Raw genomic sequence first — 17,449 nt, 5'->3', positions numbered from 1 at the left:
TTTTGAGGGGTGCCCCTCAGGAAGGGAAAAGAAGGGGAGGAACTGAGCTGTTAGGCGTTGGCAGTAAGAACAGCCCCTCAAGACCAAGGAGGCTTAACTCACTTTCTCTCCAGGAAGGCCAGACTTTCTTTCCCGTCCATTCCCTCACATGACAGGAAATCATCTTTACCTGAATTCATACTTTACCTGAAGCCAGATTTCTTGAACTGCTGCACGTAGACCTCAATCTCTTCCTCTGTTGCCATCCAATTCCACTGGGGATTCCTGGTTTTTGGCAGAATTCCTGTGGAAGAAAGACACTGCTCTGTATCCCTGCACTCCTGCTTCTTGGGTTTCCGTGGCTGATGTCACTCATTCCACGGTTGACCTTGAGCACCTCATTGGTTTGACCACATCACTCTCCTGTTTCAGAAGTATGTTGTGCCTCTTGATTGCTTCTCATCGTATATCTACAATTCTGGGTCTAGAGCTGGAAGGGACCTTTAGCACCAACACCTCCTCATTTTATAATGAAGAAACTGAGGCCCAGAGAGGGCCAGGAGTGACCTGTCCAAGGTCACACTGGAGGTAAGGAGTGGAGGCATGATTTTGACCGTAGGTGGTCAGAGCTGAAATCCACTACTTTTCCCACTATACCATACAGTCCCTCCAAGGGCCTTCCAATCATTGCTTCCACTATTGAAATGCTCTTATTTCCTATTTCACCTTAGATGGAGTCAGATGACCTGGGTTCAAAGTCTACCTCTGGTGCTTACTATTGGTGCGACCTTAAAAAATTCACTTAATCTCGCTAGGCTGTAGGTTCCACATTGGCACAATAAGGGTGTTGTGTTATGTAGCCTCTGGGGTTGCCTTCTAGGGTTCCTACTGCTACTTTTCCCCTGTTCAACATTACCCACAACATATCCTTGGTCTTATGTACTAAGCCAACCTACATTTCATTCTCCACTCTTCTCTGTCTAACCATGACCCACCTAAGTTTCAAAAACTTACTGAAAACTCCAACACCAGGTAGTTTCTCAGAATGAGAGTGATCTCAATCCTTTTAGCAACCCAATATCACTAATGCATATATTTCTCCATGATCCTGAACAGATGTCATTAGTTTTGCCCGTAATTATGCACTTCCTGGCTAGTGTTCCTGAATATTTTTATCTCTGCTTGTTTGGTTTCCCCTATCAATCAATGAGTTAACTTGTGTTTCTTAAGTCATATAGCAGGTACTAGGGGATCCAAAGACAAAAAATGAAATCAGCCCTGCCCTCAAGGAAATTATATTCTATTTTGGGGAGCAGTGCATATATATGTAGGTGTATGCAAGATGTATGCAAAATAAATACAAGATGATTTATGGATGCAAGGAGAAGGTACTATGGAGAGGATTATGAAAGAATCATGTAACAAGTTTGGCTTGAGTTTGTAAGGAAATTAGAAATATAAGAGACAGAGGCAGCACATATATAATATATCATGTGTCATATAAAATATAAGAGGGTGCAGCTTCCAGGCTTGGGCAAGGAAATGGAGAGTCAGGTATGAAGGACAGTAAGGCCGCCTGTGTCTCTAATTTCCTTGGTAATTCTCAGAGCTCTGTACCTTGCAAGTGACCAAAGTACATTGAATGACTGACTTACTTACCCTGGCAGAGCCTCAGTTTTCCCACCTTTACCTGGTACTTGTCATCAACATTTACCTTACAAGAGTCAAGGTGACTCCTGCCATTTTACAGAAGGTCAGCATTGCTCAGCTTAGAAAACAGATGGAGAGGGTTGATGGAGATAGGGGAGGGCGCTGAATCAACTTGATGAGTTGAAACTTTAAGCATTAGAGGAATGAGGTTATATTTAGGATTTTGTTTGCAACCCCCTGTGTAAGGCTTGGGTCAGGCATGCCCAGCAACACTTCACTGAGAGACTTTACTGGACCTGGGCACCTAGGACCACTCACTGATCCACTCACCCCTTAAGAAGGATGAGCTTGGGCATATTTTGTTTGGCTCAGGCTACTGGGCCTACAAAAGGGACCAAGCAGCTTCTTATTCCATGGTTTTTGTTGTTGTTCAGTGTCCAACTCTTCATGACCCCATCTGGGGTTTTCTTGGCAAAGATACTGGACTGGTTTGCCATTGCCTTCTCCAGCTCATTTTATAGATGAGGAAACTGAAGCAAGCAGGGTTAAGTGACTTGCCCAGGGTCACATAGCTAGTAAGTGTCTTGTGGCTGAATTTGAACTCAGGAAGATGAGCCTTCCTGACTCCAGACCAAATGCTATCCACTGTACCACCTAGCTGCCTATCCCATGGTAGGATGGGAGAACTGCAAAAGAGCTAAAAGGGATGGAGTTAGGGACGTGTTAGAATCAGCTTGAACCTGTGAGCTGACTGTTAAATTTTCAGTGCAAGCACTTTAATGAATGAATCAATTAATTATTTTTTTTGGCTAGGCAGTGGGGTTAAGTGACTTGCCCAGGATCACACAGCTAGTAAGTTGAACCCAGGTCCTCCTGAATCCAGGGCCGGCGCTCTATCCACTGCGCCACCTAGCTGCCCCAGAGCAAGCACTTTAACATCTTGGAAATCAGAAAATGCTACAAATCAGGACTTGATTTATAGGTTTTTAAAAATTGTCTAGACTTAAGAAAGTGATGGAGAAAATGTTAATAATGGAGATTAAACTTAAAGGTGTGTCACACATTTTTTTTACCCCCAGAGAGCTTGTTGTCAAACATTTACCAACACACTGTGGGTAAAAAGTCTATGTCTATATCTCCACTGTGCCTTTTCAACACTCCATGTCAGGGGTTCTTAACTTGGTGTCCATGTACTTATTTACAATTTTTTAAAATATTTTTATGATTTTAGTTTTGATAACTTTCAATATAATCAGTTCCCTTTGCAATCTGATGTATTTTATTTTTGTATTTAAAAATCATTCTGTGAAGGGACCCACAGACTTCACCAGATTGCCAAAAGGGTCTATCGCAAAAAAAAGGTTAAGAACTCTCTTTCTGAACAGAATAGCCAATACCATTGGTCCCTCTATGAAGCTTATTAATAAGGAACTTTGTGGCACAAATGAAAAGTCTGTTTTCATAAAATGACCTCAGGTGTTTTTTAGCTTTGGGTATCTTCACAGCCAAACCTATGTCATTCTAGGGAAAGGCAAAGAGACTGGCAGTGATACTAACCAGAGACATTTACTAACTTTTCCAATGTGCTTTAATCTATATTTTCTCCATAGTGACAGGAGAGGTAAGTCTGGAGTTGCACTGTTTAAAAAGTCTGACAGAACAACTCTGATCAAGGGCAGGAAAACGGGAAATGCAGTCACTCAGGGAGGTTTGAGAGAAAGAAAGAACAGGTTTGAAGAGGACAGATTCTTTGGGTGGGGGAAGAGGGGGCAGCCTGTGAGACTGACCAAGAAGCCACTAAATTATCACATGCTAGGGTAACTGGTAAACTTTGGAGCTTAGCTTATGTATTGGGACTCCGGAATCAAAGGCAATTGGGAGAAAACAGGCTGTAGTTCATAATTCACAGATTTAAAGCTGGAAAAAGATCTCAGAAGTCTCATTGAGTCCAACTCTCATCACTTTACATGTGGGGAAGCAGAGGCCTAGACAGGTAAAATAAATTGCCCAAGGTCACACAGATAGTACATGGTAGGCTAGGAGAGATGACACAGTAGATAGATTACTAGACCTGGAGTCAGAAAGATTCACCTTCTTGAGTTCACATTTGGCCTTAGACACTTACTAGCTGTGTGACCCTGGGCAAGTCATTTAACCCTGTTTGTCTCAGTTTCCTCATCTGGAAAATGAGCTGGAAAGGAAAAATGGCAAACCACCCCAGTATCTTTGCCAAGAAAACCCCAAATGAGGTCACAGAGAGTTGGACGCCACTGAAATGACTTGTCAATAATAGCAGTAGCAAAAGGCTAGGAGAGCCCAAAAGATCACTATAGTCAGATTGCAGAGAGAGATAAAAAAAATGTTTAAGGAGAAACTTCTCACAGATCTTGTCAGTTCCTTCCCTGACCCTTCCAATCATCCTCTGTCAATGATGTTTCTCACCTTTTTCAAGAGGATTTTCCATTAAGACACCCTGCAAGGAAGAGAAAACAAAACAAAACAAAAAAAAACTCCCTTACAAGAGATGACAGTTTGGCTGTCAGACCATTATCTTTATACCACATGTCATAATAAACTCAAGATGAATACTCAGGCTCAATTTTAAAGGTCGCACCATTTTTTAAAAAAGGAGAGAATCAGATCAGATACTTTTCACATCTCAAATAAAGAACAGAGGTGATCACAAACAATAAAATAGATAATTTCAATTGCGCAGAATTAAAAAACTTTTGCACTTACAAAATCAATGCAGTTAGGATAAGAATGTGGCCAATTGGGGGAAAAAATCTTTGAATCAAAAATCTCTGATAAGGGGCTAGGACACAAGATACATAATGAACATCTAATAATATCTTAATACTAAAAGTCATTCCCCAATGGATGTCCTTAAAGGATATGGACAAACAGTTCTCAAAAGAATAACAAATTATTAGCCACTCTGTGAAAGATTGTTCTAAATCAGTGACAATAAGAGAAATGAAAATGAACATAACTTTGAAGCATCATCTTACACCTGGCAAACTAGCAAAGATGACAAGAGATGGGAATAGTCAATATCAGAAGGGCTATGGAAAGACAGGCACACTGATACATTGTGAGTGGAGCTGTGAATTGTTCCAGTCTTTCTGGAAAACAATTTAGACTTCTGAAAAGAAAGTAACTAAAACATCCATGCCCTTTAACCCAGAGATCTCACCCATCGTCATACATCCAAATTACTCAATCTTTGCAGACCTCAATTGCTTCACTTGGAGAATGAAGATAATTGAGGGAATAGACTCTTGAGGTATGGATTTGAGTTCCTTTTTGGCTTTAAGATCATTTTTTTTTTTTTTTTTAGGCAATTGGGGTTAAGCGACTTGCCCAGGGTCACATAGCCAGTATCAAGTGTTTGGTCTGAGGCTGGATTTGAACTTAGGTCCTCCTGACTTCAGGGTCGGCACTCTATCCACTGCATCCCCTAGCTCTCCCCCCCCCCCCCCGCCCCCAGATCATTTATTTCTAAAGTAAATACAATTTAGTAACTGAAGGGACTCTTGGGAGAAAGAGGCTATTAAGTTGTATAAAACCATTATAACACAATTAGAGAAAATAAGATTAGGAGGAGTTTCAAAGATTTGGATAAGCTGGTTTGATTGCAGAAGAAAGATTAGGTCTCAGAAGCCATCTAGTCTAACCCTCCCATTTTACTGATGAGAAAACTGAGGTCCAGAGATTAAGTGACTTGCCTAAGGTTACCCAACCAGGATGTGGCAGAGCCATGTTCAAACCCAAGACCTCTGACTCTAAATCTGTGTTCTTTCCATGTCCCTTGTCTGTAGGGTCTCCTGGACAACCTTTAGATCTTAGGGCAGGTGGGGCAGCTAAGTGGTACACCGGCCTTGGAATCAGGAGGATGTGAGTTCAAATCTGGCCTCAGACATTTACTGGCTGTGTGACTTTGGGCAAGTCACTTGACCCTATTGCCTCCAAAAAAATAAAAAGAAAAGGTCTTAGGGTAGTAACAGCAAAATCCTTGCTGTTATTATCTCATTCCATTCTACTGTGATGTGAAATGGTAAAAATGTTTCCCCCCATCTAGGAGTGGGACAGGCAGGAACTAAAATAGAAGGTTAGAGGTACTGTTTAGTAACAAAGCTAGTAAAAAGAGTAGAGAAGGTCAGGCTCAGATCCTCGGGGAATCTGTCACACACTGTGACATATCCTGCTTCCTCCCCTAAAGCCAAATCAGCCAGCAGTTTCCTTCCCACAACTCTCTGCTGCCCTCAATGCAGCACATACACATACATATCCCACCTTTATCTCATCACTTGTTTGGAACATCATTTTGAATGTCCGGGTCAGGTCCTTCTCCAGTTCAGCCTCTGCCACTCCCTGAAAGATAATGAAGGCAAAGTGAAGAATGCTCCAACGGAAAGAGGGCTTCCCTGAGCCCCAGCTCTCCTGATGGAGGCCTAGCTTGGCCAAATGACTTGCTAGTTGCCTTAGGCAAGTCATTTTTCTTGAAGGCCTCCATTTTCTAACCTGAAAAACAATAAGAATCAGAGCTGTCAGAGGAGACACTTTAAGATTTTACAAAGTAGGCGTCACAGTGCAGTAGAAAGAATATTGGTTCTGGAGTTGAAAGGACCTACTATGTTCCAGTCCCACTTCTTTTCTTTTTTTTTTTGGTGAGGAATCAGGGTTAAGTGACTTGCCCAGGGTCACACAGCTAGTAAGTGTCAAGTGTCTGAGGTAGTCCTATTTCTATTGTGCATTAGCTGTGTGATCTCGGCCAGATCACCCTACTTGCCCAGCCTCTGCTTCCTCAACAGTAAAATAAGGGGATTGGTCCCGGTGGCTTCTGGGGTCCCTTCCAAGTCTAGATCTTCACCCCTGTGTCTCCATTTGAACCTTCCAACAACCCTTAATGGCAGGATCATAGACGTAAACCCAGAAGGATACTCAGAGGTCATCAAGTCGTAGCAATCTGTATTTTACAGATGAGGAAATTGAAGCCAGGAGGGGTGCAGTAACTTCCTCAAAAGTCACAGGTACAGAGCTGGCATTTGAACTCAGGTCCTCTGATTCCAGATCCAATGCTTTCCCCCTACCCCCATCCCTACTATACCACGATGTCTAGGTACCACAGCTAGGTAGCTAAGTGGGTAGAGCACTGGACTTGAAATCAGGAAGACTCATCTTCATGAGTTCAAATCTGGCCTCAGACACTTACTAGCTATGTGACCCTGGGCAAATCACTTAACCCTGTTTGCCTCAGTTTCCTCATCAGTAAAATGAGTTGAAGAAGGAAATGGCAAACTACCCCAGTATCTTGACCAAGAAAACTCCAAATGGGGTCATGAAGGGTCGGACAGGACTGAAACTGATGGGGTTGGGATCTAGACCCAGAAAGGAAAAACCCTGGACTTTCCCACATGGCCAAATCTCTGGCATTTGCCTGAGGCTATAATCCCATCAACTGGTCTTTCATTGTGGCTACACCCAATCTCCCAATTTTCTGTTACCCCTAACATAGCATAGCCCTCTATTGTCTTACTTCTCTATGGCTCTCCCCCCAACTTCCCACCCTTAATCCTAGCTAGGCTCCTTTCTCCCTTGGCCACATGATCCAGGTCCCTGGCATTCTATTACCTCACAGACTACTTGGCCACTCCTAGATATCTCCCACAGTCTTTCTGTATATAAGGTCAATCTTGTCTCCATTAAGGTGCTCAGATTCTTAAAATCTAGCCAATAGCTCACTAATGTTCACACTCCTTAAGCGTCTGTCCAATATGATGGATGTTCTAATAAACCTTGTCTTTGGCTGAAAGAAGGCTTGGGTTGAATTCTTTCAGGCAGGACCTGCATGTTGTGATTTTGGGGTCCTAGCACCCCTAAACCTCAACAAAACAACTGAACAACAAAGTCTCATCCTCCCCCAGTAGCAGGGATTGCAGATGCGTGCCATAATAGCCTGCTGGTGGGTCTCCCTGCTTCTAGTTTCTCTCTATTCTACTCCATCCTCCAATCAGCTGCCCAATTAATCTTCTTCTATGTCATTCCAGCGACTCCCTATCACCTCCAAGGTCAAAAATCAAAATAGTGTTTGGCATTCAAAGTCCTTCACAATTTGGCCCCTTCCTACCTTTCCAGTCTTGCTATACCTTATTCCCTAACACATATTCAGCAATCCAGTGACACAGGCTTCCTTCCTCACCCAAGACACTCCACCTCCAGATTTCGGGCATTTTCACTGGCTGCTTCCCACTCTTCTTCCTCTTCTCTGCTCCTTGGCTTCTCTGGCTTCTTTCAAGTTCTAGCTAAAATCCCACCTTCTATAGGAAGCCTTTCCTGATCTCCTTAATGTTAGTGCTTTGGCCCTGTGGATTATCTCCAATTTATACTGTCCATAGCTTGTTTGCACATAGTCATTTTCATATTGTCTCCTCCATTACACTGAGACCTCCATGAGAGTAGGGACCATCTTTTGCCTTTCTCTATATCTTCAGTGCTTAGCACAGAGTCTGGTAGATTGGAAATCTTAAAAAATGCTTGTTGATTTGACCTGACTTGAAAAAGTCCCTTCTCTTTAGGAGCTCATGTTCATTCTACTTGGAGATACAACAGGAATAAGATAAAAGGTAGAGCATAAAGGGGCAAAAGAGAGATCCCTTCAAAGCGATCTTCAGAAATTTGAGAAGGGGAAGAGTTTTAACTCCTAGAGGGATTGGAGAAAGCATACTGGAAGATGTGGCACCTCAGCTAGGTGCCACTGAAAGAAAGACAAGGAATCAAAAAGGCCGAGATGAAGAGGGAGTACATTTTAGGCACTAAAGACACTGTGGGAACACAGGTGAGAGACAGCATGTCAAGACTGGAGAGGGGCTAATTGTCCCCTTTGACTAGAATTCCAATCCATTTCACCTTCATGGATATGTCATTGAAATTCAGAGGACAGGAACAGCACTTTAGCCTTTCAACAGTATGAATCCAAAAGCCTAGCATCTAGCTGGCTTGAGTAATTAGTTATAATAGGATGCAAACAGATGGTCTACTTCTTCTATTTTGTGGCAGTTCCCTGGGGGAGCTCCACCATGGCTCTGCCTGCGCCCCCCTTTTCCCTCTTTGACTCCCCTCTTGCTACATCACAGCCTACCCAGCAGCAGCCTCACAGTGTTTCCAGGTCCTCTGCTCACAGAGGAGTCGAGGTACTTTGTCTTTGTCTCTGCCATGGGATGGTATCTTGGGGTCTCTTTTCCCCAAACTAAATTTTACTTTAAAAAGTTGATTTGATTAATGGGGGGGAAATAGCATAGAGGGAAATATATAGTTAGTAATCATAACTATAAATATGAATGGAATTAACTCACTCATAAAATGGAAATGGATAACAGAGTAGATTAAAAACCAGAATCCTACAATTTACTGTTTACAGGAAACACACTTGAAGCAGAGAGATACAAACACAGAGTAAAGGTAAGGGGCTAGAGTAGAATCTATTATGCTTCAGCTGAAGTATAAAAAAAAAGCAGGGATAGCAATCATGGTGTCAGTAAAGCAAAAGCAAAAATAGACCTAATTCAAAGAGGTAAACAGGGAAACTGCATCTTGTTAAAAGGTACCATAGACAATGAAGTAATAATCAATATTAAACATATATGCACCAAATAGTACGGCATCCAAATTCTTTCTTTCTTTTCTTTTTTTTTAAGTGAGGCAATTAGGGTTAAGTGATTTGCCCAGAGTCACACAGCTAGGAAGTATTATGTGTCTGAGGCCAGATTTGAACTCAGGTCCTCCTAACTCGAGGGCCGGTGCTCTATCCACTGCGCCACCTAGCTGCCCTGCGGCATCCAAATTCTTAAAGGAAATGTTAAATGAGTTACAGGAGGAAATAGACAGTAAAACTATACTAAGTGGGAGACCTCAACTTTCTCCTTTCAGAACTAGATAAATCTAACCAAAGAAATATAAAAGAAAAAAAGTTAAGGAAATGAATAGAATTTTAGAAAAGATAGATATGATAGACCTCTGGAGAAAATTGAAGGGGAATAGAAAGGAATATATCTTTTCTCAATGTTACATGGCATATACACAAAAATTAACCATGATTAGGGCATGAAAACTTCACAGCCAAATGCAGAAAAGTTCAGACAATAACGCAATAAAAATTACATTCAGTAAAGGGTTGGGAGAACATAGATTAAAATTAATTGGAAACTAAATAATCTAATCTTAAAGAATGACTGGATCAAAGAACAAATCATAGAAATGATAATTTTCATTAAAGAGAATGACAACAATAGGACAAGATACTAAAATTTGTGAGATACAGCTAAAGCAGTACTTAAGGGAAAATGTATATCTCTAAATGTTTACATCAGTAAAACAGAGAAAGGGCAGATCAATGAATTGGGCATGCAACCAAAAAAAAACAGAAAAAAGGGGGCAGTTAGGTGGTACAGTAGATAGAGTACTGGCCCTGGAGTCAGGAGGACCTGAGTTCAAATCCAGCCTCAGACACATACTAGCTGTGTGACCTTGGACAAATCATTTAATACTAATTGCCTTTAAAACACCCCCCAAAATCCTAGAAAAAAAACAGATGAAAAATCCCCAGTTAAACACCAAATTGGACATACTGAAAATCAAAGGAGAGGTTAATAAAATTGGAGGTAAGAAAAACATTGAACTAATAATACACAAAACTAGGAACTCATTTTATGAAAAAAAAAACAATAAAATAAACCATTGGTTAATTTGAATAAAAAGAAAAAAAGAAACCCAAATTACCAGTATCAAAAATGAAAAGAGTGAACTCAGTATTTTAAAAAATAAGTGTTAAAAAATTGTTTTTCACATGTAATTGGGAAAAATTAAAATATCTGAAAACATATTTTATGCTGCTTACCCCAGAAATAATTACTAGTTATGGCAATGCTAGTACTTAGTAGATGCTTAATAAATGCTTATTGACTGACTGACGGTTAGATTTAATAGGCAAATATGAAGGAGTATCCTAAGCATAAAGAAAATCACAAGCAAAAGCATAGAAAGTTCAGGATATTTAATGGAAAAGTCTATAGTCTAATTGGACTCGTGTGTAGGCTACATGTAGTACAAGAAAAGTCTGCACAGGCAGAGTGATTCAGAGCCATAATAATGTGGCCTTTATTGAAAAGATTGATGATTTCCTTGCTCTAGAGCTCCTGCAGATGGCAGCCCCTCTATGCCTTCCTTAGTCTTGAATTGTATTGTCAAAAACAAAACAAAACAACAGCAATCCTATTACCACCACCACAACAACCCAAGAGGTAGAGAACTCCATTAGGCAGTTGGGCTGAAGTTCTGGAGCGCCATTAAAGCGTTAATTATAATAATAATAGCTAATTAAATTCTGGCACTATAAAAATGATGGTTCCTTAAGGTCTGCAAAGCATTTTATACATGTTATTTCATTTGACCCTTACAACAACCTTGTCACATATTGTCAGCATATATGTATACATATACAGACATGCACACCCATCCGCCTAAAGGTGATAACTGTGATAACGGTAGTGATGATGATGATGATGATGATGATGATGATGATGATGATGATGATAACAGTTAACATTTATATAGTATATACTACATGCCAGGCACTATGCTAAGTACCTTACAATTATTATCTCATTTGATTCTCATAACAACCCTGGCAGGTAGGTGCTAATTATTATCTTTATTTTACAAATGGGAAAACTGAGGCAAACAAAGGTTAAGTGCCCAGAGTCACAGAGCTAGTAAGTGTCTAAGGTACCATTTCAACTCAGGTCTTCTTGACTCTAGGCCCAATGCTCTATCCACTGTACTACCTAACTGCTTCCAAAGGTGATATATATATGTGTGCATGCAATGCATTTATTTATACATACACATATGTATATACATGCATATGTGTGTATAGTCACATACATGTGTGTTTGTGCACACATTTTTGTGTGCCTTTTTGCATGTGTGTACACACACACACACACACACACACACACACTATCTAATGGTGTTAACTCACCCCAGTGGGGGAGGTGGATGAGATCACCAAGGGAGGGAAGTCAGAAAGAGATGAGAAAGGGGAATATTACAAATAAAATATACAGTACCTTGTTGCTCATTTCTTGATTCAACCCAAAACATTTCTTTCTTCTGGAAACTATTCTGTACAGGATCATAAAATAATCCAGGACATGTTTTTTGTCTTGGATCTACTATGTCACCTTGGGGAAAATGACTTTGCTCCTGTGGGCCTCCATTTCTTCATCTATAAAATGGACAGTCAGGACTAGATCATATCTCAAGTCACTTTTAGCTTTAAATATCTACAATTCTAGACATTTTAAACCTGTTTATGTCTTAGAGTCTGCTGGGTCTTACAACAGGCAGACCAGGAAGTGACCAGCAAAGTTAGAACAAAAATTAGTGCTTGACAAATAAGGTGATCAAGAGGTGCTTACAATTCCAAGATACTGGGTACACAGTTTCAGCCTGTAGAGATAATCTTGTGGACACAAGAATAGTCAATTCTTGCATTAGAAAGACCATATTGTTTGCTATATGAGATGGCTCTCTGGGTGGGGGAAGAGGAGGGATACTGAAAGAAATTCCAGTGATGTAAAAAATAGCAACAAAAGACAACAATAAAAATTTATTAAAAAAGAAGACAATATAATTATGTAGTGATAGGGAGATAAATGTACCTAGCCTCATTGTATGTGTAAATTTGAATTAAAAGCCTAGAAGAAAGAGTTCCCATTGTTCTCTAGAATAAGCATTGTGGCCTTGAAAATTGGCCTTATAACAATGCCAGGTCACAAAGAAAGAGAAGGAAGGAAAAGAGGAGGCTTTCTAGACTGAAGCAGTCTGGTTCCTCCCAACCCCCCCCAATTAGAGTTAAATATTCGCTTTTCTCTCTGACTTATTATTTCCTCTTTCCTACAATCTTTCTCCATTCTGTGATCTTCTATTCAATTCCTCTTCTATCTTGATGTTGTTTGTCCTTCATTCTTGAAGAGGACTGTGACATCAGGGAGGGGATGCCACGACATGCAAGTGAATTGGATTTAATTGAGGCAGGGCTATGCAAAGTCACCAGCTTCACTTTCTCCTCTGAAGCCATCTGGGTCCAGTGGCAAGATATAGATCAGGAGGACTGGAGATGGCCCTGGATGAAGTGGGAGACCTTGGCCTTTTTAATAAGGTCTTTAACTCAGTCTGACTGAGGCAATGCCCATTCAGTGATTAAGGCTAGGTAAGAAATGAAGCAGAGAATGGCCTAGTTAAAAAAAAAATCAATCTGGGAGGGGAAGACCCTCAGGATTTCTGGCCCAAATAGAAACAATTTCTATTTATATTCACTCTGAGCCAATCAGGGCCCAGACAATGACCAAGTGGGGCTTGGCCTGGGACCTATTGTTGGCCAATCAAAGAGAGCCAGAGTGATTTGGGTTTAAGGCATGGTCCTTAAGAAAAAAATCTAGCCTTCTATCTGAAGCCTTCAACAAAAGTCCTCCCTGTTTGGAACCTGACTAGGACCATACAGAATCAGAGCTGGAAGGGCAAGACAAAAGAGGTCTTCTAGTGTGACTCCTTTGTTTTACAGATGAGAAAACTGAGGGCCAGAGCTGTGTAGTACATTGTCTAAGGAGAAAGTTAAATACTGCCAGAGCTGGCACAAGAACTCTTAAATTCTAGTCTGATGTAATTGACAGTGGCTTTAATATGGTTTGGTACTATTTCTATTTTCCCAGAAGCCAAATGTAGGCTGGAAGAGAATTGGGAACCTTAGGGAATGGGTAAATAAATATGGTACAGAATTAGAAGAAAAAAAGTCAGAGAAACATAGGAGAATTTGCATGAGTGAAAAAAGTAGAACCAGGAAGGCAATATACCTCACTAAGCAAATGATGTAAAGTGAGCAATGAATATAAAGATGAATACCCCATCTTGATCCCACTAGAGATAAGGAAATGCACCTCTCTCTTTCCTGGCTGAGGTGGTAGTGATGGGAGTACTATACATGGGAAATATTGTATGCATTATCAATCTATTTAATCATTTTTAGTGCAATGAGAGGGGAGGGATATGGAAGGCCAAGTGATACAAAGGAATCAGAGGTCCTGAATACAAATGCTAGCTCTGCCCATTATGTGTGACCCAGCTGCCTCAATTTGTACCACATGGGCTTGGATTTTTATTTAAATGATATTTCTTTTAAAACCTTTAAAAATCAGACATTTTTTCCAGTCTAGGCCTCTTCAATTAAAGAAAATATCCCTCCTAAGATGTCTCTGGGAATAGGAATTACTTGTTGTTCAGTTGTGTCCAACTATTTGTGTCCCCATTTGGGGTTTTCTTGGCAGAGATACTGGGGTGGTTTGCCATTTCCTTCTCCAGTTCATTTTACAGATGAGGAAACTGAGGCAAATAGAGTTAAGCGACTTGCCCAGGGTCACATAGCTATTAAGTGCCTGAGGCTGGATTTGAACTCAGGAGGATGAATCTTCCTGACTCCAGGCCCAGCACTCTATCCACTGTGCCACCTAGCTGCCCCAAAGAGCTATTTTTGGTATATGTTAAGTGCAACCATAGATAATGGCTAAGGACCAAAAATGAATGAATGGACACAGAATGGGAGCAAAAAAACTTGCTCCTGGTGGCAGCTAAAGAATGAGAGCACAATGAGCACAAAGAATGGGAAAACCTGGAAAAAAACTCCCTTCCCCAGGATCTTAATGTATGAGTGTTTTTTTTTCTTTTAGAATTCATTATGATTTTTAAAAGAATGAGATATTTATCACCCCACTCAATTTACCCTGCTTAGGTGTCTTCCAAGGTCCTTTCAACTCTCTATTGGTGCTCATAAGATTCTACAAAGGGTTAGCCCCAGGAAGAATGAGGGGAAAGAAGTGTGTTTGGCTCCCCTGTCCAGATACCCAGACTATAAGCAGTCCCTGCTAGAAAAGCAGGGAATCAGGGTCCAGGGGGCATAAGAGTGGGTTCTTGCATTCTCAGTTCCCTTTTATCCTTCTTCTACTAACTTTAAAAATATTTAGTTTCTGCCTATCAATTGGGGAATGGCTAAACAAGCTGTGGTATATGATTGTGACGGAATATTATTGTGCTATAAGAAATGACAAGCAGGATGATTTTAGAAAAACCTGCAAAGACTTACATAAACTGATGCACAGCAAAGTGAGCAGAACCAGCAGAATAATGTATACAGTAACACCAATATTGTACAATGAAGAATGGCGAATGACTTAGCTATTCTTAGTAATATAATGATCCAAGACAATCCCAAAGGACTAATGATGAAGCATACTATCCACCCCCAGAGAAAGAAATTACTTTGTTTGAATACAGACTGAAACATGCTATTTCTTTCTTTCATTCTTTTTCTTTTATTTGAGTCTTCTTGCACAAAATGAATACTAGGGGAATGATGATACATGTATAACCTACATCTGATTGCTTACTGTCTCAGAGGGGGAAGACGGAAGGATAGAATTTGAAACTCAAAACTAAAAAAAACCCAAAAACCAAACATCAAAAAAATTGTTTTAGCATGTCATTGGGGAAAAAATAAAACATATTAAAAATATTTAGTTTAGCTCCATAAAAGTATTAGTAATTAGGTTCATTTGTGTCAATATACCATTTGGACCCACACAATCCTAATTGTGCATATCATTAAAATTGCAATGAATTAACTCTGCTATAACCAAATATAACTTACAATGCTCAACTCTACTCATCCCACATCTTAATGCCATTTGAGATTTGGGATTCTAAGGTACAGTAAAAGGAAACGCTGCAATATGCTTTATATGCCACTTATGGTACCGGGGCAAGATTCTGTGGAAAAATATTTTATCATTTATTAATATTGTGTGAACCTAGATTTATGTGGCTAGAAAACTGTCTAACTCCAAAGGTCACTGTAGTAGAGTCAGGCTGACCTCGGAGACACTCTGGGGAAGCCAGATGTCTGTCCAGAATGCTTAGATCCTACCCAAGGTTTCGTTTTGTTTTGGGTTCCACCCAAAGATTGTGTTTTGGGTTCCCAAATTAGATTAATTTATCTGCTGATACACATCTCAAACTGCCCTTGGCAAATGCCCTTAAAATTAAACCCTTGTCTGAACTCTATATATTGTAGAACTCCTAGAAACTGAAGGGGGAGATACACCTTATCACTCTCTCCTCCGCCAAATGACCAAACACCTTTCTTTCTAAAACTATCTCAGATTTTGGAGTTTGTTCTTGTGACTAACAAGTCCAAGGGGTGGGTGGTTTGGGGCATGCTCATCTTTCTGAGTTCAAATCTGGCCTCAGACATTTATTAGTTGTATGACCCCGGGCAAGTCATTTAACCTTGTCTGCCTTAGTTTCCTCAACAACCCAGGTCACAGCCCTGGTTTTGGAAAAAAAGGTAAGGACCTACTGTAGGTTCCAGTTCACCCCTTGAATTCTATGTTCCCTAAGGCATAGCTTAGGAGGTAGGGGTGGCTGCTGAGATCATTACTTACAGCCCTGGTCAATAGTTGATGCTTCTAAGGAGAAAACTGGTATGCCAAAACAGAATCATACCCCCATTTTACAGATGACGAAACTGAGACAAAAAGAGGTTAAGGGACTTGCCCAGGATCATATGGCTTAGTCAGTGTCTGAGGTTGCATTTGCAAATCCTGGGCAAGTCACTTAATCCTGTTTACCTCATTTCACTCATCTGTAAAATGAACTCAAGAAAGAAACGGGCAAACTGCTTCAGTACCTTTGCCAAGAAAACCCCAGTTGGGGTCACAAAGAGTCAGACACAACTGAAACGACTGAATAATAACAACTTTCTGACTCCAGGCCAAGCACTCCACTGCTCCACAGAGCTGACCAGCACAATATGAGAGCAGGTAGAAAGAAAATGAAGCAAGTAAGTCTAGTTGAGGGGGAACATTGCCAATAAAGGGTCAGTCAGGGAGAATGGACACAGGTCAGGTCTGCTGGGGTCCTGGGTAGAGTCAGGTGGCAAAAAATGGTAAAGCACGGTGAGTTTTAAGAGGTTTTTATCCAGTTTGAGCAGGAACTGGCCCTGAGAGGAGGGAGCAGGGATCCCAGACCTAGTGGGAAGAGGGAATGCCTGCAGGATTAGCACCTAGTTATCCAAATGCCCCTCAGGCAGAAAAGAGGGCTTTCAGCTCTTTGCAGCAGGTCTAACTTGGACAGGGACCTGAGACTACCTTGTGACTTCTTCAGGGTGACTCAGGGGCTTGAGCCTCTCACGTGGCAGGATACTTAGCAGGCCATCCAAGCCCTTTTATCCTGTTTCTATTTTTAAAAAAAAATTAGAGAGAATATTGATCAATATAAGCCGAGCCCAGTTAGTCATCACCTTGAGCCTAGATTTCTGCAACAGCCTTTCGGCTTGTGTCTATGCCTCCAGTGTTTCCCATCTTCAATCCACACCCCTAATAATCCAGGGATGCCACTTTCATCGTGTGAATTTTCTACCTAAAAATTTCCCATTCAAAGCAATTTGGAATTATGCCTTTAAATAAGTAACTAAAATGCCCATAAACTTTGACCTACAGCTCTCTTGGCTAAGCTCTGCCCCCAAGGAATTCAAAGGCAGAAAGAAATGTCCTCTATATACTGAAATATTTGAACCAGAACTTTCTAAGGTAGCAAAGAACTGAGAACCAAGGAGGTTCCCAGCACCTGGGAAATGGAAAAATTATGGTACATGAATGTAATAGAAAATTAATGTACCATAATAAACCATAAATATGAAGAATTCAGAGAA

General features: G+C 40.7%; 1 protein-coding gene across 1 annotated transcript in view; it reads right to left on the bottom strand.

Annotated features, from left to right (window-relative positions):
• The window catches only part of EPHX2 (epoxide hydrolase 2), an 86,635-nt gene that overhangs the window by 11,141 nt on the left and 58,045 nt on the right, over window positions 1–17,449 (bottom strand). Inside the window, 3 exon segments of the mRNA XM_020983976.2 lie at window positions 187–283; window positions 4,072–4,102; window positions 5,926–6,003. Coding sequence (XP_020839635.1) covers window positions 187–283; window positions 4,072–4,102; window positions 5,926–6,003 — 206 coding nt within the window.

Source organism: Phascolarctos cinereus, unplaced genomic scaffold, assembly GCF_003287225.1.
Source record: "Phascolarctos cinereus isolate Bilbo 61053 unplaced genomic scaffold, phaCin_HiC Scaffold_2;HRSCAF=192, whole genome shotgun sequence".
Lineage (NCBI taxonomy): Eukaryota > Metazoa > Chordata > Mammalia > Diprotodontia > Phascolarctidae > Phascolarctos > Phascolarctos cinereus.
This window is presented reverse-complemented; position numbering and strand designations above follow the sequence as displayed.